The 22313-nt window shown below is 41.3% G+C and overlaps 1 protein-coding gene across 1 annotated transcript; it reads left to right on the top strand.

Moving 5' to 3' along the window:
• The first annotated feature begins 1337 nt into the window (after positions 1-1337).
• aspscr1 (ASPSCR1 tether for SLC2A4, UBX domain containing) lies at positions 1338-21995 on the top strand. Its single transcript, XM_073472475.1, has 17 exons — positions 1338-1438; positions 1666-1721; positions 2269-2383; positions 5395-5495; positions 7328-7385; positions 7484-7557; positions 7666-8227; positions 8968-9027; positions 10240-10379; positions 11223-11304; positions 11396-11462; positions 11792-11854; positions 13507-13559; positions 18124-18175; positions 18325-18394; positions 18863-19050; positions 21653-21995. Exons 1-17 carry the CDS (start codon positions 1349-1351, stop codon positions 21661-21663), a joined length of 1842 nt encoding a protein of 613 aa, XP_073328576.1. The 5' UTR covers positions 1338-1348; the 3' UTR covers positions 21664-21995.
• Positions 21996-22313: the final 318 nt, after the last annotated feature.

The raw sequence follows: 22313 nt of genomic DNA, 5'->3' as shown, positions 1-22313 counted from the left end.
GGATTTAACAAATTCAACTTCAAGTTTTCAGCGTCCATTAGTTAAATGAATATGGAAGCATTTATTCGAAAATGTCAGACTCCTCCTTTCAAAATGAAATAAAACTAAGATAACATATATATTCCAGTGATGTTTGATACCCATCAAACTATTCATAGGCCTCTTGTGCTTTGAGGATGGAAGCGTGGATGTTTTTCACAGCATGAAAAGCCCAAGTGTCATTAATATAATTAACAATGGCTCAATTCTAAATGTCCCAGTAGGCAAACAAGTATGAACATAAACAGAGCCCTACACACAATCATTTGATTATTCAGCCTGTGCCTTTTCTAATGTGACATGTCAGAATGTGAAAAAAAAGATTTATTGTATTAATCAGCATACATATACTGTATGAAAGCATCAGATTATGTTTCTCTTCTCATTAATTCACAGACATGTGTTTCAAGACATTTGGTTCAAGTCATTTTTTTAGGGACTAGTCAAGTCAAGATACAGCACTATCTGGTTTTCACAAAGAGAGAGGACAAGGTATTTATAATGTCTAATAATGATATTATGGGCAATTGATAAAACCTGTTGGAAAAGTATAACAATGAAGTTAAACTGTATTTTAATTATCGATATTTAGTGATATAAGCATAATTGAACAGGAAAATAACATTTTAAAAGCTTAGTTTCTTAAAGGAAGTGGAACTTGTGAAAAGAGTGATCAATACATGTAAATTGTTATAAACTGTTACGTAGAGCCCCTTTAATTTCGTCTCAAAGAAATACTGAAAACTAGACTTAAAAAAACCCAGCTAAACAAAAACATAAAAATTAGACACAGATAAGTCATTTGAGTCATCATGTCTCAAGTCAAGTCAAGCCACAAGTCTTTCACAACCAAGTACAGTCTCAAGCATTTTTTTTTCTGTTATGTAAGATTGCATGTCATCAAAAATGTGACTCGAGTCGACTCCAAGTCATATAACTCGGGTCCACATCTCAATTTATTCAAGATTACTCTTTAATATGTCAACTGTCTCAATGTATTTGTGTTTGTAGTATATTAAAAACTATATATTGACACAAGAAGTGAAAAAAAGCATTATGTTGCAGAATATGTCAGATGTCACGTGGATTGTTTTTTTTCAACAGCACATTTTATTATAAAAAAGCCATTTCGATTGTTCAGAATGACACCGACAGTGAGACACGCTGCTGTTAATTGTTTGAATGGTAATTTCCAGGTCTGTGAGCACCTCAGCAAAATCATTTTCTCCTAACTTGGGTCCCTTTAAAACCTGTTTGTAAAGAGTCAATAAAGTTTATTCAAATAAACACCGCGACGTCACGACACACAATGGCAGCCTGTGGTACAGCTGTGACGGTTCTCACTCCAAATGGGAGAAGACAAACAGTTAAAGTGTCTCCAAACACACCGTTATTACAGGTAACTCGTGTTTTAAGATCATTTCATGCTTTCTGGTACGGACTGTTTGTTTCCTGCGCGTTTCTTTGTTCCTAAACCAGCAAACTGTTCTCCTCTGAGTTAGCTTGTTTGGCTAACAGCAGTTAGCCAGTGACAGATCAGTTTTCGTGCGGATAAAATTACATGATTTTGCTTATTAGGTGGCAGCTCTTGACCTGTGAGATTCGTCTTGTATTTGTCATCTTTAGGTGCTGGAGGATGTCTGCAAAAAGCACGGATTTAACCCGGACGATCACGGTTTGAAGTGAGTATTAGTTGGCTGATGTAGCTGTCACTGTACTGACAGTTGAGCTAAATCAATGTTAGCTTTTAATTCCTGGCCTGAGCCTAGACTGAATCTAATCAGGTTCAGTGTGTTGTGTGTGATAATCACAGTCTGAGAAGTGAATAGTAATGAACACATGACATGGCTACTGATACTAAACCAGTAGACAGAGCAGCCGAGGTTTGTCCCATCTATTAGGTGAGGTGTTTAACCGGAGGGTTGAATTCAAGCACTGATTTTTACCAATTGGTAAGACAAACAAATATAATCTTGGCTTCACATTACGTTTCATAATGTTTGGACCATCTCCAAAAAAGAAAAAAAGCTTCACAGTTGAGATAAAACCCAGGATTTGATCCATTACACTGCCTTCACTCTAACAAATGAATTATATCAATGTGATGTTTGCTACCTTTTGTTTTAATGACTCAGCAGCTCTACAGGAGAGATATTTAGCTTTATTTTTTAGTATTGTATAGGAAGGACGCAATTGTCCCATCATGCATCTGTCATCAACTCTTGACAGGTTTCAGAGGACTACTGTTGACCTCACGCTGCCATGGAGGTTTGCCAACCTGCCCAACAATGCCAAGCTGGAAATGGTGACGAGTACGAGGAAACAGGCAGCAGCCGACAGCCAGGTTAGTTAAAACAACGTGTGTGTGTGTGTGTGAGAGAGAGAGAGAGAGAGAGAGAGCGAGAGAGAGCGCGAGAGAGAGAGATCAAGGGTACATATGGTCATCATCTGCTGTCGCAGATTAATTCTCAGGTGTGATTGTGTGAAAAAGAGAAATGAAAGCTTGTCACTAAAATTTAGCTTTTAAATATGCTGAATGTAAACTTCATGTGTTTGTATTTTTTAAAATGATGAACAAAAAATGTAACACATTGAATTTTATTGAAGAATTTCTGTTCATCAAACATGGACAGTAAATTGTTTTGTATGACTTTCATAGAAAATTACATTGACTGGTTGATAATTCCTACTCGATAAATGTCCCAAATCCACATGGAAGCACTTGGTAGTTTGGATAGTTTGGTGTGTAGGCACAGCTGACTGAACCAAATATCACAACATCTCCGATCATTTGTTATTCATTTTTATGTTGTTTTTTTTTTTTTGTTACACTGTTTCGATTGGTGGGTGATGTAAACTCTCTGGAGAAATAACAATATTGAGTCAAATAAGTCAAAAACAGTCAGTTCAGTCCAAAATATTGTATAAGTTAGCTGTGATGTGGCTTTGCAGCAAGTGTTTCAGTATGGGGTTATTTCAACAACAACCACCAGAAAAGCTTCACTGCTGAACAAAGAGCTGAACTCTATTTGAAGAACTGAACATGTCTTCCAAAGGAAATTCCTTCATTTAATGTAATGAGGATTGTGGTGGAGAGCTCTTTCTAACATGTCGGCTAAGATCTTCTATAGGTGCTCAGTTGGGTCTTAATCTGGTGCCGCTGTAGCATACGAGTCACATCATTTTCATCAAGTCAGTCAGTTAGCCTTCAAGCCCCACATGGAATCAACTGCACTGATTTGATTTCTCCTTTTATTCAGGTTTTTTCTTTTAATTTGTCACACCTCTGTATATCACAGTCTGATGATTAGGGCTCGCCATCACAATACAGGTAGTTCCCCGAAACACTGGGCTTGTCCTGAGTATCATATTTTGGGCATCTAAACTTCACTGAGCATTACCCTCAAGTATTCGAAGCTTTGACCACTAATTAAACTGCTAATTTAACACCAGAGAGGAGCTTCATTTCTCTTTTTCGGTGCTGCCAATGTAACGTCTCCTTCCTCTTCAAAAAACAAAAATAAAACACTGATTTGGATATTTAGGTTTGGAAACTCTGAAGCATTCAGGCCAGCCCAATGAAACTCACAAGGTAATCTAAGATGTGCCTCACAGGATTATGTAGAGCTTTTATCTCCTCAAAGTTAAGCGTGCACAGGTGAGATGAATCCCTGTGTAACATAGTGCAGGAATGTGGGCCTGGAGAGTTTTTCAGACAACTCCAAATTGGCAAAAGACAAAACAGTTCAAATATCTGCAGGACAGAAAGAAAATTCCTCAGCTTCAATAATTCAACACAGTCAGTATTGTATTACATGAAACCATATTAAGGTTTGTCCCACCCATAATTTGTTAAAAAAAAAACAACCTCCCAGATGATACGTAGCCTTATATTTCAGTATCACTGTTATTTTGTTTTTTCTGTCAGCTTTATTTGTGGTTTTTTTATTGTCAGTACCTGGTCATTTATAAATTCTCCGCCTGTGTTCCTGCTTTCACTCCAATCTGATCTGTATCCAAAAACACACTTTGTTGTAGCTGAGCTGTAGTTTCCTATGACATCATGGCATCATAATCTAAGCAGTAAAATCACGGCTGGGTTTGATCTGTTGTACTTGTTCATTTGATGGATGGTTGACTGTTGATACCTCACAGATTTATTAACTCACACACACACACTCACTCACTCTTGTACCACACACACACACACACACACACACACACACACACACACACACACACTCACTCTTGCACCACACACACACACATACACACTCAGGCTCTCCCAACATTTACCCCAGCCAGACGGGTGTGTGAGAGTGTTTTGTGTTTGACTGTTGACAGCCAAGGTGCTCTTTTCATCTCTCCCGGTGTGCCGACGGGCAGCGTGCTTTCTGTGCTGGACAACATGGTTGTTCAGTAAACATAAATAAGTCATTGAATGAGTCAGAGGGAGAAAGAACAACAGAGACTCGCCCTGATGCCTTCTGTTACTCATTTCAGACTGAGCTAGGCACACATGTGCATTAATCAAGTTCGATTATCAAAGAATTTTCTTCCTGCAAAATGGCTCAAGACTGTTGAGCCAAGAACCTACAAATGGCCACCTAGGGAGACTTTAGTAGTTTCCCCTCTGCATTTAAGGTAACCTTTGTCACATATTCCTACAATTTGAAGGGTTGAGGTAAAGATATGTTTTGCATTCACCTATTTTTTAACTTTGTATCCTATAGTGTTGAAAGGCAATTAATATTGTGAAATAAAACATACAAATTGTTTCAAGCTACTGTCAATTTTTTGTTGATTCTAGCGTCCACTTTGGACGAAAGATGATGAGGATGAAACAAAGTATAGCGTTTTGTTTCTGTAATTAATTGAGACTGGTTCATAACCACTTAAAAGTTCCTTGTAGTATGTTTAAACTGTTTCTTTAGTGTCGATGCTTGTGATATAATAAGGTCTCAATGTAAATCCTTTGAGTACTTCATAAGAAAAAAGCAAAATTTAAAATAAGGTCTTTTATTCCTCTGGTTTCTAAGACATGTACAGTCTAATTTTGGATCAAAACCAGTAAGGGTCCTTCACTGGGTCACATCTTTCACATCTTTGTCACAAGCTGTAAACAAAAATGTAATACTGCCAGAAAAAAAACACGTAGCATCTCATCTCATAGTTACCTCTATCACATGGACACTGTATATACGATGAGGTTAGACAAAAAGCTCATGAGTTTTGGACAGACTGTTAGACCCTTTATTGTTTCTTCACACTGGTTACTGTGTTTAGTGTGTGTGTGGTCTTTAACATATGCTTAAACTACAGATGTGTGCGTTACTGTGGTTTCCTGTCCTTCAGGTGCGGATTGCACTACAGATGGAGGATGGCTCTCGGCTCCAGGGTTCCTTCTCGAGTGGACAGAGTCTTTGGGACCTGATCACAAATTTCCCCCAGATCAGGTGTGTGTATGTTCATGTACACATGTGCAAAGTTTATGTGTGTGGGTGTGCTTTTGTACATCTGTCATTGTGAGGACCAAACAGAACAAATGGAGGACATTTTAAAAGAGTTATTTTCTGGTTTTTCACAGGACTGTCCGAGGGTTAGGCTTAGTTTTAGGGTTAAGGTCAGAATTAAGGTTGGGTTATATACTGAGTGGGAGGATCTGCTGGTCTTTTCTGAGAAAAGATGCTTTATCCATCAGTACAGCATGATGGACTGCTCTAAATACTGCAATACCTACGATATTTGGTTGCTATTGCTATGTTGAAAAAAGCCAGTCAGAGGTGTCAATTAGAGCGCCGTTGAATTCAAAACACTTTGGCCTAGCAGTTCACAAAAAAAAAAACAGCCGTATTTTGTGGATTCATCCAAAGTTGAACCAGAATTCAAAAGTACATTTATTTAAAGTGGAAATAGGCATTATTCTTTGGTATTACTATTAGTACTGCTGTCTCACAGACTGCGTTATCAACATGGCTATCGCTTGCAGAAACCCTAATTTCAGTGCTGAGGAAAGGCAGTGAAACACTCGGTTGTATTAAGAAGTAGGGCGGTTTTGTTACTTATTGATCTAGTAAAAAGAATGCCGGTTTTGAACCTTCTCATGTCCCGGTGGTAAGGGGAAACGTATCAGCTAGGGAACAGACTTTGATGCAACACCAGCACTCTCCATCTAGTGAATGCCCTCTGTTCACTCTTGTTTTACCTCAATTTCTGTCACTCGCCCTCTTCACCTTCTTTGCCTCAGTTGGGTTCCTTTTCTTTTGCAGTGTAGAGTTTCCACAGTTATTCCAGTTGTTCCACCGTTACCTGGGGAGAGTGACTGGGCAAGACAGTAATGTGATGGCAGATGCGCTTCCTTTGTGCCACAATTCGATCTTCATTTACGTTGATGGTGCCGTTATCATGCCATTACACTGGAACAATAAGTTAAAGCACAAATGTCTCGGTGATTGGATGTCTCTGACCTAAATGCAGCTTGGCAAAGTAGAATATATTTTCGTGTCATGTTTTTATCCAAGCCTTAGAAGTGCTCCTGTGAGTCACCTGAGATTGTCTAAGGAGAAATTTAAATGTCTCCTTTGCAACTTTATTCAATGTCTGCACATCCCCAGTAGAGCAGAGAGATGGTCCTCACAAGTATGGATGACGTGTTTGTGTGTATGTTTGCCTGTACACTCCAGCAGGCCAGAAAGTGATGGTTACTATTGTGCAGGAATGATCAAACACTGTTAAATAACATCCCTTCTTCTCTTCACTCCTCTACTGCAGTTCAAGCTTTCCCACACATCACCACTACTCATTTAAACACATACACGCACACACACATGCAGCTGTTACTCAGTAGTTCCAGCTGTGCGGTCCCAGGTGCTCGTGCATCCGTCCAGCCCTCATCTCATCTCTATTAAATGACATCACTCCATATCCTGATCCTTTTCCAGGGAAGTTACGCTTCCATGAAATGAATATTAGCCCCACGCCAGCGTAAAAGTTCTGGGAATGTTGTGAAGCAGAGGGGGAAAGCTTTGATTTCTCTAGAATTGAGGAGAACAATAGTAAAACATTTATGGTTCAATTAGTCTCAACACGGGATTGTGCGCACATGGTTTACACATGCAGACAGCGTGCCACTGCATTGCATGAGGTTTGATTGTAAAATCACGGAGCTGATTTTCTTGAACAAGGGAAAGTCACTTCTGTGTTTGGTTTTGTCACTGTTAAAGCCAATAAAAATAATTCATCCATAGTTTTAATGTCTGTTTTTCCTGTCGGCACCACCTGATTCCAGTGAGTCGGAGCTGTCTGAGTCAGGATCCACCCCTGTGTGTGTTTACATGAGAGACGAGGTATGCAACGCTCCTTTAACTCTCCCTTTGTTAAGAGCTGAAAGTGAGTTTTATTGTAACAAAGCTGTGTGTGTGTGTGTGTGTGTGTGTGTGTGTAGGTGAGTGGGGAAGAAGCACTCAAGAAGGCCACTCTGAAGTCTCTGGGTCTTACAGGAGGAAGTGCCATCGTCAGGTAGGCTGCTTGTGTTCGAGCTGATTTAATGTGGACAAACAGCAAAAACAATGTAAAGTTGAGAGTTTATGCTTTATGATTAAGCTGTTTCTTGTTATTCTGTTTAAGGTTTTTACTCAAAAACAACAAAGCACAAGAAGAGGAACATGGCGGCGAAGCCACTGAAACACCGGCTATACCAGCCACACCTGTTGCCAAGGAAACTAAGCCTAGCCTGCCATCTCAGCCCAATCCTGTTCCATCACATCCGGAGACGTCAACAACAGAGGTGCCAATTAAAAATTCAAACCTTGATAGGCCAATGCCAACCCACCCTGCGCCACCTCCCACGTCTGCCACAAGCACACTTCCTGTTAAACAGGAAGAGGTTCCAAACTCCCATGATGCAGTTCGGCCAAAGGTTCCTCCCGTGGAGAAAGGAATGTCAGAGGAGGATGGTGAGAAAGCAGGGCCATCAGGACTGAACTCTCACCCATCTGCCTCCTCCTACTCTGCCGCTCCCTTCATTCCCTTCTCCGGAGGCGGTCAGCGCCTTGGGGGTCCTGGGGGAGGTGCAGCGGGTCGCTCAGTATCGTCATCCTCATCATCCTCATCTCTGGCTGCTCTGACTGCTGCAGTAGAATCACCCAAAGCCAAGAAAGCCAAATCCAGCCACAGTTCCAGCACCAAGGTAAGCTGTACCATGACAAGAGGTGCAAATGAAGAAAGTCCTTATATCTCATTCTAGGATTATTAAAACTTCTCCTATCCAACAGAAATAATTTTGCAAACCTCACTTTGCATTTTGAGATTATCAGTTTTTAGAAAACAACGATTCATCCAGCAGTTACGGTTTGGCGAGTTGTCATGAAATTATAGATGTTTACATTTTCATTTTTTAGCACTTTTAAGGACTTCTTGTTCAAGTTGGCTTAAAAAGTGATGATCTTCATGAGATATGCTTTAAAGCTACGGAACAGCTAATAAACTGACCTTGTACGGAGATTTGTTCTCCAACTGTTGTGAATAAGATCAAGAGTAACTTTTAACTTCAGACTACTAAACTTGGCCATGGCTTTTATTGGTTAAAGTATGATTTCAATATATTTTTCAGCTTGGGCAGAGAAGATATAGATCTGAAAAAAGTGGATTGCATTGTCAATACTTCAAATACACATCAGGCTACCAGGAAGCCCAAATCACACTTTCTTACTCCTCTTAAGGTCAACCTAATGTTGCTTCAAGTTATTTATGTTTCACCTTTTGGCAGCTATTTGTGTTTGATGCAAGCAAACTTCTGTAGATTACACAACATTTTGCTAGAGACTAAAATTCATTCTTGACTCTAGAAACAATAACCATAACACAAATATTTGTTCTCAAGTAATTTAGTAAAACTTTATTGGAGAGCTTTTTCTATTCCTTTCACAGCGTCAAACCCCTGCAAACCAGCCAGACGAGGACATGGAGCAGGGGGAAGAGTTCTTGGAGGTAAACCTATTTGTTTCCAGTTTCTGAACTTTTAACCTGTTGCCTGTTGGTTTCAGTTTATGAGCTTTCCTTGAATGAGCCTTGAACTTAATGTTATTCTGTAACTCATCAATTTAGGTTTACATTCCCTCTCAGGTCTGTAAATACTGGTATAATCATGATGTTTTTTCAAAGTGTGGCATTGGTAGCCCCTGACTTAGACAAAATGGAGAAAAATACACCCTCTCCCCATCCCCAGCCTACTTTTTGAACCACAGTGTCAATTATGGTTCCACGGACACAGGCTTAGTTTTTTTAACCTGCATTTTTTTACATTCTTGCAAGTTTGCACCATTTTAGCTAATAGCGACTCCTATTTGCAATGTAACCATATCTATACAGACAACTATCAATGGATCGCTTTGATACTAAAAAAGGCTGAGAAACGTCATGATTCTCTGGCAAAGTTATAAGGAGAGTACAAGGAGTTTAGGGAGATAACAGCAATGTGGCGCTTAAAGTATAAGTTCACCCCAAAAATGAAAATTCAGTCATTATCTACTCACCCCCATGCCGACGGAAATTCTGGTGAAGTTTTGTAGTCCACATAACATTGCTGGAGCTTCACAGCAAAGCAGCATTGCAGCGTTCTCCTAAACAACTGAAAATCCTCTACCAGACTCTGTTTTGTTATGCCAAAACCCTAACTGAAGATGTTAAGCTTAAAGCGTTAGCGAGCATCCTATCTGAAGTGTGTGTACGAGCTTGACTGTGCATCAAGGGTGTTAATAACGTTTTTTTCAAATCAGTTTGGGATCTCTGGGCTTCAGGAGACTTTATTATGCTGAACACGGCGTAATGAGCTCCAGAAATGTTTTGCAGACTACAAAACTTCACCTGACCTTCCATCGGCATGAAGGTGATTACCAGATAATGACTTTTCATTTTTGGGTAAACTTAGGTCTTAAAGTGTCCTAATTGCCTCCAAGAGCTGTGTGTCACTGCCACTGCCACTCCAGTCAAATCAATGGGCCAAACTACAATACAGTAAATGACTCCCCGTTGTTTTGAGCTCACTGGCATGCACCTGTCCCTTTCAGCTCACTCAGTATCTTTGTCTCACATCTCTCCCTCTGCAGACATGTGCCTCACAATTTGAAAACCTCTGCTTTAGATGAAAACATCAATGTGGACATTTTTATATCTCCATCCTTACCTTTACTGTTTCTACAGCCAATAGAGAGGGAGCCTCTCGTCTACCACCTGGACGCGATGTCCCATCACTCTGAGGACCACGAGAATCTGCCCGACCAGTTCTTTGAAGTGACGGTGGACGATGTGCGCAAGCGTTTCGCCCAGCTGAAGAGCGAGAGGTGGGAGAAGGAAGTGAATGGAAGCAGTTGAGTGACTTCGGGTCAGAGGACTGCGTGTGTGATAATTGGTATAAATACCTTGTTGCTGCAGAAACACGCCTGGATCAGATGTGTTCCTGCACTGTTTGTAACAGATAATTAGTCAGTTTGGCATTTGGTCCTGCGGTGTTGTGTCGATGTATAACCCTTAATTGCAGAATACCATAGCAGTGATGAGAGGCCATAGGCAGGGAGAATGGCGGGCATCACTGCGTGCGTTTTGAAGTTCTTCTTCTTTTTTATTTATTATGAGTTTGAAGTTTTTATTTATTTATGAGCGCTTCTTCAAAACAGATGCGGAGGAGTTTACTCTGCACTCTCTGGATGTGGCCGCAGCAGACCACAGCTGCTGAGACACTGTGTGTGTTTGTAAACATGTTCTCATTTATAAGACACTACAAAAGCTTCTAAATATGGCATCCAGGGAGCAATTAGTGAGCCTGTTCTGTGCAGACGTTTATCTTCCAGCCATCGACCAAACACCGTCAGGTTGAGACCACACCGCGTACGTCCTTTAATCTCCGTCTACATTGACTTAGCCGGCTGCCTCATGGCTACGCTACTACTGTGTCAATGACTGCAATTACAGAGGGTGGAATTAAGCAGACCACAGCAATTCGTCTCGTGCCTCCGACGCGCACACACACACACACACACACATGCACGGCCACACACGAGTCGGGGTAGAGGACGAAACATTTTGCGCTCATCTTTCCCCTCGCTGACTCCTGCGGTCTGCTTTTTATTTCACAGCTCATTTCATTATAACCGCGTCTTGTCTCTTTCTCACTTGTTCCTTTTTAGGAAGTTATTGGAGGAGGCCCCGCTGATGACTAAATCTCTAAGAGAGGCACAGATGAAGGAGAAGATACAGAGATATCCCAAAGTGAGCAAAATCACAATCCTGTTTTTAAATGGTTGTATGAAATATGAAATATGCAGACTATGAATAACCTGCTGCCACTGTTTGTTTCCAGGTAGTCCTGAGGGTCCAGTTTCCTGACAGACATGTTCTACAGGGCTTCTTCAGGCCTCTGGAGACAGGTGTGTCTGTCTGTGTGTGTGTGTGTGTGTGAGTGAGTGAGTGTTTGCGTGCATGTGCAGTGTGGAGAGTGTTCATTTCAGCTGGCTAGCCACAGGTATGGCTGCAATGTTAAAGCTCCTTGCGGCTCCCTCACCACATTTATGACTGTAGCCACACCAGAGTGACAGAGAGACGGCAAGAATGAGACAGGTCTGTAATTCCAGGGATTAGATCCACCTCAACACGACAACCAGCTGAACAACACATCTGAGGGAAATTCCATCTGAAAAATGAATGATACTCCACACAGTGACTGACTGGAGGTGTTCTGTATTTGTTTTGTGTCCAGTTGCTGCTGTGAGGCATTTTGTGAGGAGTCACTTGGAGGATCCTCAGCTCAGTTTCTACCTGTGTAAGTGTCATTTAATCTTCCCACTAATTAATCATAACCTCATCAACCACAGAAATACATCCCTGCAGCTCCTTTGTGAAGGTTTGATGTGTATATGAAACCATATTTCTGTGCTTTCACACCTGGCCAGAAAATAATGATTCCAGCCTTTTTAAAAGTTGTTTGTAGTTTTTCCATCATTTCTATCAGCTGTCATTATAACCAGTACTGGGTTTTTAAAGCTGATACTTGTTATTATTCCCAACATTAAGAAACCTTTCTAACCAGGGCCCTTACATACGTTCTGACCGAGACATTTTATACTTGGTGCCTGGTTGACAAACTATGTAATGAAGACACTGTTTCTAAATGACCGCAAACCTCGTTTGGCATTTCTGTACTGACATTGGTTGTTACTTATAATTAACATAGTACCACTACATTCATCTGTCGGCACATTATTTGTCAGCTTTTCTCACTGTTTATTTGTCCAATGCCGTGTGAATTAGAGGCAGTATGATGCCAAATGCCTAATCAAATTGTAATAGAGGTCAGAGTAGCATACAGGTCACACAGGTCTATCTAGGGCCTAGTCCAGGACACAAGGTCGCAGAATCCTCCTGGATAATGCTGTTTCTATTGAAACATTGTTTGTATTTTCCATCATTGTATTTCACGGTCAGTTTATGTCTTTCTAAATAACATCCACAAACTCAGATATTTCACTCCATTATAACATAACATAAGGAATTCACCTTTGCCAGTGATACTATATACATGGATAAGACCCAGTTAGGAAGCCGATGTGGGTGTCTGTGTTCTTTTTCTAAAGAGATACACATTTTCATACACAAAAGTAAATCATGTCTAGGCCCTGTCCAAAGATACAAGTGTTCAGATGCTGCATGTGCAGCAGTGTTATAGTCATATGACCCAAAAGTCATATTTGTGTAAAAATAAAGATATCGTGCTAAAATATTACTTTGGTTAAAGTGAAAGTCACCCGTATGAATAGTATTTGAGTGAAAGTGAGTATATATACTTAAGTACCAAAATTAATTTTCTGGCAATATATGTATTTTAGGATCAAAAGTACAAGGAAAACTATGTAAGTTATGCTTACATTTACATGTAGGTCCTATTTCAACACTGTATAGTCGGGGTTGACGGATTATCAGAGCTGATGTTCAGCATATTTCTGATCATTCATTTAAAAAAAAAAAAAAAAAAATCTGGTTACCGATAAATTGATTTTAAAATGTGCTACTTTGGCTCTGTTGCATCATCTAATCTGCAAAGTAACTAGCAATGTAAGTTATAAAATAAATTTGTTGTAAAAAGTCCAATATTTGCCTCCCAAAATGTGGAGGAAGCTGAAAATGGAGATGCTCCTTGAGTAAATGTACTTTGTTGCATTCCATCACTGATGTACAGTATCTGTTGATGTGGGCAAAACATTGTTACAGAGCCATATTTAGTTTTAGATAAAAACTGATTATATAATATTATAAAAGCTTGTAGTTTAAGAAAGGGCATGTCTGCAAACATTGGTCTTCGTCCATTTTTTAAATGAACTTTGTTCAGTTTAACTTTGCACGGTCAGTGTAGCTTTTAGCAAGGAGTATGCATTTCTAATTTCTACCCATGTTGTTCTTGCTTCAAATGTATTTTAGTCATCACCCCCCCAAAAACCATCCTGGATGACCCTTCAGCTACACTGTTTCAGGTAAGATACTGCCGCCATTTAAGTCTTCCAGTAACACTTCTTTAAACCACAAGAATAAACAGAACAATTTGACTCAAGCAACCACATCACAGTCAAACTGCAGAAAACAACAACTACAAAACTCTGGCTTTCCATCTTTGAAGCTACCTCAACACACACACACACACACACACACACACACAGAGAGACTGTAAAATGTATCGGCTGGTCTCTCTCTCCTCTTCAAAGCCCCACCACATTCCCGTTCTCCCCCTCTTCTCTCGCTCCTCCACACTCTCACACTTGTTCCCACTCTCTCCACTGTCCTTGACCCCAGCTGGGCTTGATTTTTCCCAGACTGGCACATGGGGTTAATACAGGCCTCGCTTTGATCTTGACACACACACACACACACACGCACACACAGAGCAATGGGCAGCCTTGATGCTTTGTTGCCTTCAGAGTTCAGAGCTATTGGAATAATGAAACAGTTGAGAGTGAAGAGACACAAATGAAAAACAAGAAGTTGTCCTCTGTTTGATCAGCCTGTACCCAGACGCCCTCTCTGACTCTTGTTGCTCTTTTATTTTTAGAACAGGTAGAACATTTTCATCATCCTCCTGTCTTTGCTTCTGACATGTTGACTGGAGCTTAAGTAGACCAAAGAAGAAGCGGAGGAATGAAGGGGGTGGAAGAAGAAGTAGATTAAAGCGATCCTCTTGTGATGGTGAACAAGATTCAGATCCTCAGAGGGGCTGCTACGAAAGATAACAATCCTCAAAAGCAAATGTGTGTGTGCGTGTGTGTGTACGCGCCCTGTAGGTGCCATGATCTCTCTGAATCAAATGTGATGTTCTGATGCAAGTCGCCATCTCTTTGTTTTTCATCTTTTTGTCCCTTCGTGAACTCTGTCCCTGCCTGTTTATCACTACACGTCCCTGTCCTGTACCCCAACTCCAGCTTTCTCTCTCTCTCTTCCTCTCAATCCCCCCCACACACACACCCTCCACCCTCATCCACCACCACTACTGTCCCTCTCTCCGACCCTCTCTTGTGCCTCACCCTCCTCCCCTCACCCCCATGTCTCTATCCATTAGGGACTTAAAAGCGTTAAAATGCACAATAACAAAATCTTTAATCCCCTTGGTGTCATGTCTCTCTCTCTCTCTCAAACACACACACACACACACACACACTTTCTGGCTCTGTTTCCCTGTCTATACATCAATCTTTGACACACACACACACAAGGAATCTTTAATCTTTCATGTCACATAGACATGAGTGCACACACATATGTACTCTGTCCCTCTCTCTCACTCACTCACTCACTCACTCACACACACACACACACACACACACACACACACACACACACACACACACACACACACATACAGACACACACTTTAATCACTTTGTGTCATGTCAGGAAAGGAATGTTTCCCAACCCAGAAGCCCTTTGATACCAGGCGTCCCCTCCCTCATCCGTCTCTCCCTCTGTCTTCCATCAGGATCCGTTCTGCCTCTCTCTCTCCCTCACTCCATTCCTCTCTCTTATATATTTTTTACACTGTTTCTCACACACACACACACACATACACAGGTCTTGTCCAGTCGCGCTGTCTCATCCCGAATGGAAGTGCCGCTGCCAGAGGGAGCGGGATAGCAGGAATGCCCGTTGTTTCACTGTAACACTTTGTTTCCTGCTCACAGGGCTGCGATAATAGCAATTAGGCCAGTGTGTCCCAATTTAGCCAACAGCTAGTGAGGGCGAGGGGGGTAGAGACAGAGAGAGAGAGAGGACAGTGTGTGTAAACCGGGTTGTAGCGGAAGATAAACCAACCTAATCCCAGAGGCATCTCTTTTTACAGTGCTGATTTGAAACGGTACATGGAAAATGTTTCGGCGACGGCACTAGTACTGCTGCTAACGGGTCACTTTTATTACATAGTAGTGTGTCGATTAACTCCCCTTCATCCCATTCATAGTCATATTTTGAATGAGGTGTCCTTGATTTCAGACAGTTAGACAAAAGCAGCTCCTGATTTCTAGCCAGCTTAAATGACAGATGACGCTGGCAGATTTTATTACCTGCAGCTCGACAGTGTGAGGTGATTTAGCTACTGTAAGTGTTGTGAGTTGGTTGAATATGACTGATTTTTTCAAGCTGACTCAGAATCTTGTAAAATGGGTTTGAGATGTTGTAATGCGTGAAAAGACAGTAAGATAGTAATATTAAAAGTCCATGAATGTCGCCTTCAATCTTTTAATTTTGAGCAACTGAAATCAAACTTAATCAATTTAAACTGATGGCAAGCTGAGAAGAGCCCATCAACAAGTTACAAGAGCTCATGGTTGACGTCTGTTTAAAGAACTGTTTAAAAAACTGTTAGAGCGCGATCAGTATTGGCGCATGTCAAATTTCCATTGAAGTTTCCCGTTTCAGTGCACTGATGTCATTATAGACAATAAGGTTTATTGTTAAATTGTAAAATATCTGGCCTTCGTTACATATGTCACATGTGTTTGATAACCACATTTGAGGGATCATTGCAAAAAATGTGTGTCCATTAGGGTTGCCACAGTGACTCGTGACAACATCAGTAATCCCCGGTACACCAGAAAAGGTGCCCACTATCTGTAGAGCGCTGTGTTAATTTACTGCTAATGCAAACAGGACATTTCTTACAGCCTCAGCTTCACATTAAAAGCATTTAGCCGGTGAAACGCCAATTGATTTTTATTTTGAAGTAGGCTAGACACAGGAAATGCACGTGTTCAGCGAGATTAGCATCGTTCACCACTATAGTTTATCAAAAATGTGTCCTACAGAGCAAAACAACGATGTTGTTTTCGACATTTGTTGGCAGCAGATCAGTTTTAAATATGTCTGGGAGTAGTTTTATTCAGTCTGTGGGAATAATGAACAAGAAGGAGCTGTTTGATGAAGAGCTGCAGGCGACAGACCGCACACAAACTTCTCTGTGAGGTAATTACTTTTCCCTCATTAACATTATCAGGTTACCTATTAGCATTGGTTTAAATCCAAATTATTGCCAAAAACTGCCCTTACTCTCGTCACGTTACAAGTGAAACGTGACTCCTGCTACTCTATGTCTGGCTCGCTGCGGCAGTTTGTACTTGTACATGTCGCGTCCATTGTTGCAAATCCATTTAACACCAGGAACAATGACAAATGCTGAAAGCATAGTGCAAATATATCCATGATATCGGTATAGGCCCCTAAAATCAAGAATCGGTCTGGCTCTAAAATCACTTTGAACAATATTATAATAGTACAATCTAAAGTAAATTATAATGTCTGACAAGATGCTGTCAGTTGGGGAAAGATCAAATTGTTTATTCACTTGATATTCCAGACAGGAAGGGCCCTGGCAAACTAATCTGGACATCTTCAACGACACTGAGTCTGTACATATCCAACTCCAAGATAATTCTGACACTGGTCAAAAGGTCTAAAATTGCATAATTAGATAAATAGAGATCAGAGACAAAACATAATAAAAAGTAATTACACAAACAAATCCCTGACAACGTTATTAAAAACATATCAGGGGAGGATGAAAAATGTATTCAAGTATGTGTGGACGCCTCTCAAAGTTGTAATAAAAAAGGAGAAATGAAGAAAACGGTAAAATGCATTAAAGAGTGACGGTAGTGATTTCATTTCATTTTGCATTTTACACCCTTGTCTTTCTTTGGTCAAAAAATATAAGTCATCTTTTCTGTCTGAACATCCACAGTAGAAGTAAGCATTCTGTAATAAAGATCACTTCACGTAGACATGTACTGGTTTTTGTTTCTGAGATGAACTAACTCTTCTTTTTGGATTGATAAACAACTACCTACTACTTCTATGTCAGCTTAAGTCGGCTTTAAAACACACATGATCATATTCATCTCAGGGTAGTTATACAGTTGAGGATACTATTTACTGAACAAAGAGGATAAAAGCAGAAATTACTCATGGTGTTTGTCTTGAGAATAAAGTTGAGGTTTGTCTCCGTCTGTGGTTTTTGGTCACATGATGACCACCAGCTGAAAGTGATTTTACCACAACATTATTCTGCTTACACGCTCTCCTGTGTTGCTCCTGCACATGAGTAAAACCAGTGTTTTACTTGAACTAGTTTTGTTTGTCTACTTTTCTATTAGAGTCACAGACATGTGCCCCGCTTGCCTGCCTGCCTGTCTGTCTGCGTCTCCACCGTCATAATTGTACGGTTGATAATATCTGCCTGCCACCGGTCCATTATAACCATTAAGATGTTCACCGGAGAGGAGTGTTGTGCTGCAGGGGTGAAAGTGTTTTCACTAACCATTTGATTGGAGCTCATTTTGTGGTCTGCTTCAAAGGGCCACGGTTACTGGTTCAGATCCCCGAGCAATGAATCATTTTCAAAAATGAACCTGACTTTTGCTTGGATGTGGTGGTAGCATTTGGTTCGCGTGTAGCTCGAGGCAGTTTTGTTTAGATTTCTCCAATTTTGCAGAAATTGACCTGTGTGAAAAACAAACTGATGGCTCCTGTTCACTTCTCCTCCTCTCTCTCTGTCTGCAGGCCGACCTGTTTCCTGGTGCTCTGGTGTACTTCGGCTCCGACGTTAAGACAGGTTATTGTCTTTTCGCTTCTTTTCTTTCATATGCTGATTTTGAATTTAGATACTGGTGTATTACTGAGGAATGTTATTTAACAAAACAATAGTTTACATTGTGTGACTCCCTGTGTGTTTGTGTTTGTGTGTGTGTGTTTTCTGCACAGATTTTTATATAAAGAGGGAGCTGCTTGAGTCCTCCGTCTCGGCAATGCAAGCAAATGAGTCCATTGCAAGGTATGTGTACACGTGTGTGGGTTTGTGTTTAAATGTGGGCCTGGCCGTGCGTGCATTTGGGTGTGTATATGCACTTGTATCCCGCGGCAACCAGCCTATTTTCCTGTCACAAAGCTGTCATCATTGGAATCCCTTTGAGGTTCTGCCTAAACAGCAGGTGCCCCCATGCGCCCTCATTTCCTCCACACACGCACATACATAAACATACACACACACACAAACCATTTTCCAGTCCTTCTAAAGATAGAGCTTGTTTCCCAACAGTGACCCCCACCTGTTGTCCTTTTGCTACTTTAACAAGGTCATCACTCCTCCTCTGGTTTAGATCTTGATCTCACTTCTGGCCTCATTCAAATGATGCTGCTTTAAATAGTTTAACTAGTAATTCCTGAAGAAAATAGAAACAACAAGCTCTTTTCACCAAAGCATATTTGTTGGTGTCCTTTTTGTTTTCTTACCCCACCTCAGCTGCATGCTCCAGGGCCCAGCAACCCCCCCAAGCTCCACGGGCTCCGATGGGCCACCGCCTCCTCCAGAGCCGAAGGCGGACACCAGCAGGCCCACGCATGACGAGCGAGACCCGTCTGCACACACACAGGCTGCTAAACCTACCAGATCTGACCCGGGCAAGGTGCCCAAGTGGCTCAAACTTCCAGGTGAGGACGGGACAGGATGTAGACTTGCACTCTAACACTCTTGCACTCACTTTTACAGGTGTAGTTTGGTTCCTCTAGTCCACACAGAGGAAGAAAATGATCCATTGTTGCCTTTTAGTTCTGGTCCGGTTCATGTTCACACTGACTTTTTATTAACAAACCATAGCTCTGTCATCCTGTGTCATCAGCACCACAAATTCTGATTTCTGGCAGCAGGTCATGAAGCATTTAACTGAACTTTGTGTGTATACGTATCTTCTCAGGTGTCACAAAGATCTCATCAATAAGTTATTATGAGAATATAAGTGAGTGCATGATCAGTCAGGGCACTGCCTATTTTTGTAAAAGCCTACGGTTGAAATTTAGAAAAAAGTGCAGTGCGGTCTTTGTGTTTGTTTGTTGTTGTTTAGTGTTTTTATTGTTGCTTAGAACCACTCGCAGGAGGTTGGATCCTGCCCTCATTCACCTGTATGTTACAATGGGTACAGAATGGTCTTGCATTATTCTATAGGCCTAATGAACTTGCCCGAATATAACCCTCATTGCAATGAACCCCTTTCCCCCCAGCTTCACTTACTCTACCTGCTAATTTTTGAAAAAGTGAACATGAAACGTATCCGTTAAGGCATAACTTAATGTTACATATGTGTAGCTTGTCTGTCAGTGATGCACTCAAACTCTCCTGTCAGGCTCTTGGAGGGGGACTGATTTTCTCTTTGTGGGCTCCTCATCCTGACATTCGACACCGGTCATACTTGGCTGTTTGGCAGATGATGTGGTCCTCAATCCATTTCCAGGCAGAAGATGTTTTCGCTTGTCAGGAATTTATTTCCTCCACAGCAGCAAAACAATGTTACACAAGCCATCAGAAAGTCTTCAAAGTCGAGCTGGGCTTCATAAATACTTACAGGGCTGACTTCCTGTAACACATACGCTATAAAAAGAATTGAAGAAACCTGCTAGCTGAGCTACAATTAAGGCTGCAAACAACACATGATGCAACACCAGCACTTTGATGTTGTGAATCCGTAATTGTTTTGTCTTCAAATATAGCAAATACCACTTTAAACATTATTTTGAGGAAAAAATATTGACTCAGCTCAGGCCAAAACAGCAGTTTATTGAGGCCCCTTCCCTGTAAGTTGATGATGCTCATATTTCCTTATTAACCAATTGAAACACATACCAGATCTTATCGTTGGTCTGCTTTGCTTTCACACCACAAATGAACCACAGTTTTGGGTTCAGTTTTTTAGTCTGCACCGGAGGTCCACTGACAGCTATCACAGCAGCCCAAACGAACCGCAACAAACAGGTTAGATGTGAAGGCTCCGTTACACACTTGACACAGAAACAAGTTATATTACCCGTACAGTCATCCTCCTCAGAGATCAGAAAAGTCGTGGTAAACACACACACACATGCACACAAACCCCAAAACCACAGTCAATAGGAAATGGCCCCTTTTGAAAGCATAATTCCTCATGACTCAGAAGATAGGGATGCATGTTAGGATGAACCAATTAGTTCAGGATGGTCACCCCCTCCGGCCCAGGAGACCACTACAGACACTCAGGGCCCAGGAAGAGAGGCTGCTGCTGGGCCACATCACACATCACGAGCCCCTGCGGTCAGTCCGGGCACGGCTCTCTTCTGTTGTTCTATTGTGGTGTCTCTGGTGGTCACGGTATTGATGTTTTTGTTTAGAATAATGCTCCCATTTCTCTCTTGTTTGTGTTTTTCTGCGCGCTTTATTTCTGGCTGATCTCCGTGTGTGTCCATGTGCGCCTTTTTAACAAAGTTGCGGCTGCTTTCTCTTTCATGAGGAAAGTTAAAAGAAAAAGACTGAGGGGAGGGGGGCCGAACCAGGAGTTATAGACTCCATGTGTGGAACCCCACAGCACAGAGGACACTTAAACACACGCGGAGACACACACACACACACACACACACACACACACACACACACACACACACACACACATGATCATGCAGGACTGTTTGTCCATCACTCAAAAACAGTGATGGACAACAGTCATCACTCGTCTGGTAGTTTAACCTGTCTTATCGGAGATAATGTGAGTGTTACGATGCTTCCTGAAGGGTTCGAGATTAAAGCCACTCTTCCAGTCTTCAGCCGTCTGGTGACCTTCTGGCATGCCAATAAATTTCTGTATCTTTTTGAATAAAATCTTTCTGCTCCTCTCTGCAGCATGACAATCAGCATTGGGTTGATGGCATGTTGACAGGACTTATTACACGCCACATGTTGCACAGGGTGCTTTGAAAAACAGCCGTGGCTGGATGATATAGTGCTTGTTTTTGTGTGAAAGCACTAAGTTGTAGCTTTGCATGGGTTTATGTGCCGGACTATTTTCTGGCTATGCACAGTCAGTGACAACATCTTTAGTGGATAAACATGAGAGTTGTATTAATCTGTCTTCAGAAAGAAAGCAAATATGCTTTAGGTATTTTCTAAAAGGTCAAACTATTCCTTTTAATCTGGCAAAAAGTGTTAAAAAGTGTCACAATACTGTTAATTAACTTGGATTGTTTTGTGATTGGCACAACTGTTAATTGCTGTGTCCTGTTTCCTGCACAGGTAAGAAATAACACTGCTGCTGTGGTTGACGTGAGGACTTGCCACCGCGACAGACGTCTGACAGGCTGCTTTCAGACCGAGTAGAGCACTTAAACCTTTGCTGCGCTTTGATAAAGGCTCAACTTTGTGACCACAGCGGACTTAACCCATCGCGGAAGAAGCCTGCACTTGACTAGGTTTTAAAACGGTCAACAATAATGAGATAAATGACTTGAGTAAATAGTGAATATTTCATTGCCAAGATGTGTTTCATTCCGGTTGGAGGAGAGAGTGCTGAAGAGGCTGCGTTTACTCAGCTGGTGAAAATGTAGTGCCGAGTGAATAAAGATTGTTGTACTAAAAATGTGTCTCGTATTGTCTTGTGTTGAAGCTTATGGAGTTTATCCTTTTTGTCATTGAGTTGTAAAAGTTCAAATTCACATTAAGGACCTGTCCTCCATAGTCTTGTTCATAAAGAACTGAGACCTTCACCACAGATTTGTTTGTTTGGTCCCATTAGTGTGTGTACTGTAACTGTGTCAGCCTTTGAAACATCCTCAACAGTTTGTTTTTTTTAGCATTTTCATGGCTTAAGAGGTTCAACAGGAGTGTTATCTATAGGTAGCAGAAACCAATAAGAATTTCTTTTGACCGCCTGTAGTGTATAAGCTGCGGTCCTCAG

This window comes from Pagrus major, chromosome 1, assembly GCF_040436345.1.
Source record: "Pagrus major chromosome 1, Pma_NU_1.0".
Taxonomy (NCBI): domain Eukaryota; kingdom Metazoa; phylum Chordata; class Actinopteri; order Spariformes; family Sparidae; genus Pagrus; species Pagrus major.
The sequence above is the reverse complement of the archived record's forward strand: the minus strand, read 5'-3'. Positions and strand labels throughout refer to the sequence as shown.

Excerpts from the sequence above, each read along its gene's own strand:
- aspscr1 (XM_073472475.1), top strand. The coding sequence starts at position 1,349 with ATGGCAGCCTGTGGTACAGCTGTGACGGTTCTCACTCCAAATGGGAGA. Across the intron at positions 2,384-5,394 it reads AGGCAGCAGCCGACAGCCAG|GTGCGGATTGCACTACAGAT; the intron begins GTTAGTTAAAAC and ends CCTGTCCTTCAG. Across the intron at positions 7,386-7,483 it reads GTGTTTACATGAGAGACGAG|GTGAGTGGGGAAGAAGCACT; the intron begins GTATGCAACGCT and ends GTGTGTGTGTAG.